Raw genomic sequence first — 9,514 nt, forward strand, 5'->3', positions numbered from 1 at the left:
CACTATATCTTCGTGTTTTATCTCTAACTTCTTTTCCTTTTTCTTCTCTATTATTATCCTGTAAATTTCTGTTATTGTTGAATGCAGTCTTTCGACTGTTGCATTACTCGAGGACTGTTGAAAGGATGTTGTGTGCAATTCTATCTCGAATTGCTTACAAAAATCCTTAAACAGATTGGAAGAAAATTCTACCCCTTGATCGCAAACTATTTTACTAGGGATCCCAAAAAGCGCCATTAAGGCCCTCAATGATGTGACCACATTTATGCTATCCCTAGCTGGAATTGTGTATCCCCACGCATACCTGGAGAATTTATCGATGACCGTTAAGACATACTTTTTGTTTACAAAGTATAAATCTATATGCACTATTTGCATTGGTTTGGCCGGGGTTACTGTTGCACTATATTTTATTTTCTGAGGTTTTCTATCGTATTTCATTTTCTGACATCTGTCGCAGTTGTTAATCGTCTGTGCTATTATTGGCTTCATATGTGGGAAGTATAAGATTCTTTTGAGGTGGGTTAGTGTTTCCTCTATTCCCTATGATTATTTCTTTCATGGTGCTCTTCTTACTTACTTACTTCTGGTAGTATAACTATAACCAGCTCGTCTGGTATAAAAATTGCCACCGTTATATTGGGCTTCAGAATAAGAGCGGGAGAGTGAGCGTGAGCGTGGGCGGGAGCGCCAGCGTGGTGAGTATGCGTGCGAGAGCGCGTCGCCGGGGGGAAAAATGCTCTTAAGTACGAGGGCGAGAGCGAGGGCGACCGCTTGTGTAGCTGGAACGCTAACAGCGATGTGTGGCTGGAATGCCCACCGAGCGGTTGCCCCGCCAGCGCCGTCCTCACTCTGAACATTCTCCCCCCCTTGCAGGAGTGCAAAGATTTAAGTCTGCGTGCACGCACCAGACACGATCCATCCAAACACCGTGCTTTGAGCCACGGGAAGGCCGTCTGCGCGGGCGAGGAACCCAGGTTGGATGACCCTTGGATACAAATCTGCACCCAAGACGAGCGAGATGGTCGTCGGCTTGTGGAACTGCTCGTTGGCCAACTTCAAGTCGTCGAAGCGAGCACGGACGGTGTCGCTCAGTGGACGGATCGGCGTACGGACGCGCAGACGGGGCTCGATTTTGAGGACGGCCTCCACTTGGAACTCTCCTGTCTTCGCCCGGATCATGGCGGTGCACACCTTCTCGTCCCCGATGCAGGTGGTGGGCAACTTCAGCTCCCTAGCCACCTCGGCGTCGATGCAGCTGACCGGCGTGCAGGGATCAATCAGTGCACTCAACACCTTAGTGGCTTGCTGCACTTCGTTCTGCACACGGCCGAGACGCCATTCCTGAGCGGGGATGTTCTCCTCCTTGATCACCATGAGGTCTCCAATCTCGAGGTCTCTTGTCGGATGCTGCCATTTGTTACGCTTGTGCAACTCTCGCAGGTACTCTGTCTTCCAGCGCGAACAGAATTGCTGGTTGAGAGCCTTGAGATGTTGCCAGCGGTTTAGGATGGAGGAGGCGCTCGCTTGTATTTCTGGCTCTGCCACGGATAATAGCGGACCACCAATCAGGAAATGGCCTGGACTCAAAGCCAACGGAACCGTTGGATCCTCAGACATAGGAGAGATTGGTCGCGAGTTAAGACATGCCTCAATTTTTAAAGTAAGGTCGCGAACTCCTTTAATGTGTATTTGGACGTACACATCGACCGTTGGAACAGAGCCTTGAAGCTCTTCACACCTGCTTCCCACAAGCCCCCCATATGTGGGGCTCCGGGAGGGATAAACCGCCTGCTGGCTGTACACCGCAGAAGTCCGAGCGCGAATGGCCTCGAGAAGATCCACAGCCAGAGAGCGGGACGCGCCGACAAAATTCCTGCCGTTGTCGGATTGAACTTCATGAGGACACCCACGTCTCGCGACGAAACGAGCGAAGGCGGCTAGGAAGGTGTCGGTGGATATATCGGACTTGGCCTCTAAGTGGATGGCCTTCGTGGAAAAGCAGACGAACACGCACACATACCCCTTTGAGATGCGACATGCGCAACCTGTGAAACTTTTAACGTCGAAGGGGCCGGCGAAGTCGACTCCGGTGTATGTGAACGGCCTGGAGAATGTGACTCGTGAGGCAGGAAGGTCGCCCATTAGTTGGGTTTGGAGTCGCTTACGATGGAGGACGCAAACCTTACAAGAATTGATCACTGCCCTCACCACGTGACGTAGTCGAGGGATCCAGTATGTTGCCCGGATAAGGCGGATGACCAGCTGGTTCCACCATATAGCGATATATGATGGGTGAATCGAACCAGCAGGCGAACCAGGAGACATGAGGGTGGCAACAAGATTGGATGCCGTTCGTTGTAGGACATGGACGCCGAGGCTTGGACTCGGCCACATGCCCGCATGACTCCATCCTGGTCAAGGAACGGATTAAGATTCTGAAGAGAACTCGTAGTAGGCAGTGGCTGCTTGTTTAGCAGGCACCGATGCCCCCCAGCATAATGGAAGCGTTGGGTTGTCAGTGTGACCGCCTGGAAAGCGGCAGCGACCACCTCTCCGTTCAGCTCTTCGGAGACATGGGTTGTCTGCCCTTTAGCTCACTGGGTGAACCGCCGAACGTAGGCGATCACGCGAAGAGCGCTCCCGAGTTCGGAGAAACGGCTGAGGATATCGGAGGCGCTGCTGGTGGCATGGTGCACCTTGACGACTCGCTTCCTCAGGTCAGTCTCAAGGACTGAGTCCCGCGGACATGGCCACTCCGATTTTGGACTACGCAACCAAGCAGGGCCATGCCACCACATATCACTTCCGACCAGTTCAGTGGGTCCTAGCCCTCGACTGGCCAGGTCGGCCGAATTGTCCTCGGATCGGACGAGGCTCCATCGCTCGCTGGGCCAACATCGAGTGATTTTGGCTACTCGATTGCCCACGAAAGTGGTCCAATCGCATGCAGGTCTGTTCAGCCAGGCCAACACAATCGTGGAATCGGTCCAGAAGGATACTTGGCTGGTGTCCAGTGGCAGTTGAGGAAGGATGGCCTCGGAAAGCTCTGTCAGAAGGACGGCTCCGCACAGTTCGAGTCGAGGCAAGGAAACCGTTTTCACGGGGGCCACGCGGGTTTTAGCTGTGAGAAGGGCACAGACAATGCCCTGCGGTCGCTCAACTCGGATGTAAATCGCTGCCCCTTTTTCTTCTCTATTATTATCCTGTAAATTTCTGTTATTGTTGAATGCAGTCTTTCGACTGTTGCATTACTCGAGGACTGTTGAAAGGATGTTGTGTGCAATTCTATCTCGAATTGCTTACAAAAATCCTTAAACAGATTGGAAGAAAATTCTACCCCTTGATCGCAAACTATTTTACTAGGGATCCCAAAAAGCGCCATTAAGGCCCTCAATGATGTGACCACATTTATGCTATCCCTAGCTGGAATTGTGTATCCCCACGCATACCTGGAGAATTTATCGATGACCGTTAAGACATACTTTTTGTTTACAAAGTATAAATCTATATGCACTATTTGCATTGGTTTGGCCGGGGTTTCTGTTGCACTATATTTTATTTTCTGAGGTTTTCTATCGTATTTCATTTTCTGACATCTGTCGCAGTTGTTAATCGTCTGTGCTATTATTGGCTTCATATGTGGGAAGTATAAGATTCTTTTGAGGTGGGTTAGTGTTTCCTCTATTCCCTATGATTATTTCTTTCATGGTGCTCTTCTTACTTACTTACTTCTGGTAGTATAACTATAACCAGCTCGTCTGGTATAAAAATTGCCACCGTTATATTGGGCTTCAGAATCTCTTTAAGCTTGCGTCCTATTGTCTCTTCTTCAAAGTTATCCTCGGTCCATGTTGTCCTAATCTTGTTCCTACAGTGGACTTCCTTCATTATTCTAGCTGAGGCTCCCTTTTTTAATACTATTTAAATCTTATAATCATTAAATGGTTTCTCCGATATAGGAAATCCGAGGTGTTAGTCTTCGTCTGCAGAATGTATGGTTTCCCCGTTAGTCGCTACTTCTGACATGTTTTCCAGCATGTTAATCTCTGGCTGTATCCTACATAAGGCGTCTGCCACTACATTGAGGGATCCTTTCTTGTATAAGATTTCATAATCGTATTCTAGCAATTGCAGTTTCCACTTAACCAACTTTGAATCTGGTTCTTTTATACTCATTAACCAAGTCAGCGGTCTGTGATGCGTGACTATTTTAAATCTCTGTCCGAATAGATAGTGTCTGAAGTGCTTTATCGTTGCGTAGTTTATTTCCGCGTCTGACAATGGGTTACTAGCATATGCCAACGGTCTGTCCGCTCCCAAGTGTCCTTGGGACAGGACAGCTCCTACGGCATAATTGCTAGCATCTGCTGCAAAATGGGGTCGTTACACAGCAATGTCTTACATGTTTCGAATGTTTCTGTGAATTCTGAGTCAATTTGTTCTGGTTTTTTCCCTTTAAGCTGCCTAATTAGCGGTTTTGTTATGGCCGCGAAATCCTTTACAAACTTCCTGTAATATCCTAAAAGTCCCAAGAACGATTTTATTTGTTTCCTTGTCTTTGGGATTGGAAACTTCTTTATTGCTTCAATCTTCTTGGGATTCGGTTTAACTCCCTCTAAGGTTACTACATGACCTAAGTATTCTACCTCCATCCTCAAAAATTCTGTCTTGTCTAATTGCAGTTCGAAGTTAGCGTTCTCTAATTTTGCGAACACCCTGTTCAAGTCGCTCAAGTCGCTCATGTACACCATGATGTCATCCATATATATAAGGCAAAATTTCCCCAACAAGTCCCCGAAAAGGTTATTCATTAATCTTTGGAACGTCGCTGGGGCATTACTTAGCCCGAAAGGCATCCTCACATATTCAAAGTGACCTCCTTCCGCAGGAAGGAAAGGAAAAGAAAGCTTTTAGTGCTATGTCCCCGTACCACTTGGTTCTTTCCTTCCTTAGCAACGAGTTTGGTTCTTTCACCTTACCCAACCTGATGAGGGCCTTTCTTAAGTCCAATACCTTTTGATATAGTGGCTCTAAATTCAACTTTTTCTCCTTCATGTGTGTAAGCTCCATGATTAAATCCTGCTCAGATCTTTTATCCCTAAAATGAGACACCAATGCCTTCTTAATGTTGTCCCAATTCAAATCTACCTCATTCAGCTCCAATGCCCCATCAGCCGCTCCTATTACCTTGCTTCTTATAGCCCTAAGGGCTATAACCCCTACCGATGACCTTTCCTCTCCTTTTATAAGGCCTAATATCTGCTCTACCGCTGATATAAATCCATCTAACTTCTCTACACCTCCTTCATACTTTGGTATAATCTCTACTAATTCTATGACTCGAATCGCTTCGAGTAATTTTGTGTTGCTAGGTTGGGTCATTTCTAACTGTTCCTGGTTTTCGTTACTAGCTGCTAAAGCCTCCGTGTCTAACGGAATAACCCTTTGGCTACTGCTTTCCTTTGACATGTAGTCTGTTTCGATTACTTTTTCTTATTTTACGTGTAATTATAGTGTTTGTGTGTATGGTGATTTTTGTAAGGTGTGTATCGTATCTTAATTATAATGTGTGCTTGTGTAATTCTATAATGTGTGTTACTTAAGTACTTATACTAGATCGAGTTTGCCCTTGTGTGTCCTTGTGTTCGTGAAATGGAGTCTGCAATTGATTAAAATGAGTAACTTTTCGATCGTACTTTTCTAATAAAATGGTGTGCCGTGAAATGGTTTATTCATCGTTTATGGTTATTCAATCGCCTTATATGCGATGTTTGAGCGTAGAGGCGGTGCGAGATCCCAGGATCGTTTCCCACAAATAAATACGAGTTGCAGCGGTCCAAGTTCTTCAATATGTACAGATTTAGGGTTTTATTCGTAGGTTTAATTGTATTTAAATATGTATAGGTATCGCGCGCAAAAGCCGGCCGTTTTGCTTCGGGCTGGAATAGCGAATTAAAAAAAAATCGGTGGCACTCAAGCTGCCGAGGGCTGTTGGCGGCGAGAGCGGGAGAGTGAGCGTGAGCGTGGGCGGGAGCGCCAGCGTGGTGAGTATGCGTGCGAGAGCGCGTCGCCGGGGGGAAAAATGCTCTTAAGTACGAGGGCGAGAGCGAGGGCGACCGCTTGTGTAGCTGGAACGCTAACAGCGATGTGTGGCTGGAATGCCCACAGAGCGGTTGCCCCGCCAGCGCCGTCCTCTCTCTGAACATTCTCCCCCCCCCCTTGCAGGAGTGCAAAGATTTAAGTCTGCGTGCACGCACCAGACACGATCCATCCAAACACCGTGCTTTGAGCCACGGGAAGGCCGTCTGCGCGGGCGAGGAACCCAGGTTGGATGACCCTTGGATACAAATCTGCACCCAAGACGAGCGAGATGGTCGTCGGCTTGTGGAACTGCTCGTTGGCCAACTTCAAGTCGTCGAAGCGAGCACGGACGGTGTCGCTCAGTGGACGGATCGGCGTACGGACGCGCAGACGGGGCTCGATTTTGAGGACGGCCTCCACTTGGAACTCTCCTGTCTTCGCCCGGATCATGGCGGTGCACACCTTCTCGTCCCCGATGCAGGTGGTGGGCAACTTCAGCTCCCTAGCCACCTCGGCGTCGATGCAGCTGACCGGCGTGCAGGGATCAATCAGTGCACTCAACACCTTAGTGGCTTGCTGCACTTCGTTCTGCACACGGCCGAGACGCCATTCCTGAGCGGGGATGTTCTCCTCCTTGATCACCATGAGGTCTCCAATCTCGAGGTCTCTTGTCGGATGCTGCCATTTGTTACGCTTGTGCAACTCTCGCAGGTACTCTGTCTTCCAGCGCGAACAGAATTGCTGGTTGAGAGCCTTGAGATGTTGCCAGCGGTTTAGGATGGAGGAGGCGCTCGCTTGTATTTCTGGCTCTGCCACGGATAATAGCGGACCACCAATCAGGAAATGGCCTGGACTCAAAGCCAACGGAACCGTTGGATCCTCAGACATAGGAGAGATTGGTCGCGAGTTAAGACATGCCTCAATTTTTGAAAGTAAGGTCGCGAACTCCTTTAATGTGTATTTGGACGTACACATCGACCGTTGGAACAGAGCCTTGAAGCTCTTCACACCTGCTTCCCACAAGCCCCCCATATGTGGGGCTCCGGGAGGGATAAACCGCCTGCTGGCTGTACACCGCAGAAGTCCGAGCGCGAATGGCCTCGAGAAGATCCACAGCCAGAGAGCGGGACGCGCCGACAAAATTCCTGCCGTTGTCGGATTGAACTTCATGAGGACACCCACGTCTCGCGACGAAACGAGCGAAGGCGGCTAGGAAGGTGTCGGTGGATATATCGGACTTGGCCTCTAAGTGGATGGCCTTCGTGGAAAAGCAGACGAACACGCACACATACCCCTTTGAGATGCGACATGCGCGACCTGTGAAACTTTTAACGTCGAAGGGGCCGGCGAAGTCGACTCCGGTGTATGTGAACGGCCTGGAGAATGTGACTCGTGAGGCAGGAAGGTCGCCCATTAGTTGGGTTTGGAGTCGCTTACGATGGAGGACGCAAACCTTACAAGAATTGATCACTGCCCTCACCACGTGACGTAGTCGAGGGATCCAGTATGTTGCCCGGATAAGGCGGATGACCAGCTGGTTCCCACCATATAGCGATATATGATGGGTGAATCGAACCAGCAGGCGAACCAGGAGACATGAGGGTGGCAACAAGATTGGATGCCGTTCGTTGTAGGACATGGACGCCGAGGCTTGGACTCGGCCACATGCCCGCATGACTCCATCCTGGTCAAGGAACGGATTAAGATTCTGAAGAGAACTCGTAGTAGGCAGTGGCTGCTTGTTTAGCAGGCACCGATGCCCCCCAGCATAATGGAAGCGTTGGGTTGTCAGTGTGACCGCCTGGAAAGCGGCAGCGACCACCTCTCCGTTCAGCTCTTCGGAGACATGGGTTGTCTGCCCTTTAGCTCGCTGGGTGAACCGCCGAACGTAGGCGATCACGCGAAGAGCGCTCCCGAGTTCGGAGAAACGGCTGAGGATATCGGAGGCGCTGCTGGTGGCATGGTGCACCTTGACGACTCGCTTCCCCAGGTCAGTCTCAAGGACTGAGTCCCGCGGACATGGCCACTCCGATTTTGGACTACGCAACCAAGCAGGGCCATGCCACCACATATCACTTCCGACCAGGTCAGTGGGTCCTAGCCCTCGACTGGCCAGGTCGGCCGAATTGTCCTCGGATCGGACGAGGCTCCATCGCTCGCTGGGCCAACATCGAGTGATTTTGGCTACTCGATTGCCCACGAAAGTGGTCCAATCGCATGCAGGTCTGTTCAGCCAGGCCAACACAATCGTGGAATCGGTCCAGAAGGATACTTGGCTGGTGTCCAGTGGCAGTTGAGGAAGGATGGCCTCGGAAAGCTCTGTCAGAAGGACGGCTCCGCACAGTTCGAGTCGAGGCAAGGAAACCGTTTTCACGGGGGCCACGCGGGTTTTAGCTGTGAGAAGGGCACAGACAATGCCCTGCGGTCGCTCAACTCGGATGTAAATCGCTGCCCCATAGGCACGTTGAGACGCGTCGCAGAAGCCATGTATCTGCACCTTGGCCATTGGACATACGTGCAACCACCGCGGAATGCGGACATCCTGGATGGCCGGAAAACTATTCAGGAACGTCTCCCAGGTTTGAGATAGAGCGCTAGGGAGGACGTCATCCCACCCTAACTCTCTTAGCCAAATTTCCTGCATGAAAATTTTGGCTTGAATGACAAAGGGGGCAAGCCATCCCGCCGGATCGAACAGCTGCGCTATCTGCGATAGCACATTGCGCTTCGTACAGGACTCCCGTTGAAGTACTTCGGGAGGAGCAAAGAAGAATTCATCGGCACTGGCTTGCCATCGGATCCCCAATGTCTTACCGATGCTACTTTCTTCAAGCTCTAGGAGGTCAGCTCGAAGTAGGTGGTCAACCGGAATATCGCGCAGTACGCCCTTGTGGTTCGCTGTCCACTTTCGGAGTGGAAACCCCAGTGGAGTCGAGTGCTTTGCGTAACTCTGAAATGGCGGAGATTGCCTGTGACTGAGTGTGAGCACCAGCCAGCACGTCGTCCACGTACATGTGGACTGCGAAGGTGACAGTGGCAAGATCGTAGTCACACACGTCCCCCTTACGGTCGCGAAAGAGTATTCGCTGATAGGGCGTGTGTTGGGAAGACAATTGGATCTGGCGGTACATCTTGCTGATGTCGGCATTGAAGACATAGCGGAAGACTCGCCTCCTCAGGATTTGCATGGTCAAGTCAGACTGAAGGACTGGCCCCGAATGCAATGTGTCGTTGAGGCTTTTCCCGTTGGAAGACGGGTTGGAGGCGTTAAAGACCACGTGCAGTTTGGTTGTGGTGCTGTTTGTGGTGCTGGGGTGCTGTCATGTGGCCTAGCTCTAAATATTCCTGTGTAACGGCATCGTACTGCTCTTTTAGCGGCAAATTCCGCTGCAGACGCTGCTCGTTTTTAAGGAACTGGGCCTGTGCCGCG

At 50.3% G+C, this 9,514-nt stretch overlaps 1 protein-coding gene across 1 annotated transcript; it reads right to left on the reverse strand.

Moving 5' to 3' along the window:
* Positions 1–7,003: 7,003 nt before the first annotated feature.
* LOC121405322 lies at positions 7,004–9,272 on the reverse strand. The gene is made up of 3 exons (XM_041595973.1): positions 8,969–9,272; positions 8,700–8,835; positions 7,004–8,642 (listed from the first exon to the last, which is right to left on the reverse strand). The coding sequence occupies exons 1-3, from the start codon at positions 9,270–9,272 to the stop codon at positions 7,004–7,006; spliced, it is 2,079 nt and encodes a 692-aa protein (XP_041451907.1).
* Positions 9,273–9,514: the final 242 nt, after the last annotated feature.

The sequence above is a fragment of the Drosophila obscura genome, unplaced genomic scaffold (genome assembly GCF_018151105.1).
Source record: "Drosophila obscura isolate BZ-5 IFL unplaced genomic scaffold, ASM1815110v1 contig_139, whole genome shotgun sequence".
Taxonomy (NCBI): domain Eukaryota; kingdom Metazoa; phylum Arthropoda; class Insecta; order Diptera; family Drosophilidae; genus Drosophila; species Drosophila obscura.

Coding starts and splice junctions, on each gene's coding strand:
- LOC121405322 (XM_041595973.1), bottom strand. CDS start 9,272: ATGCAAATCCTGAGGAGGCGAGTCTTCCGCTATGTCTTCAATGCCGAC. Junction 8,836..8,968: donor GGACAGCGAACCACAAGGGC/GTACTGCGCGAT, acceptor CTCCTCCCGAAG/TACTTCAACGGGAGTCCTGT. Junction 8,643..8,699: donor ATTTGGCTAAGAGAGTTAGG/GTGGGATGACGT, acceptor GTTCCTGAATAG/TTTTCCGGCCATCCAGGATG.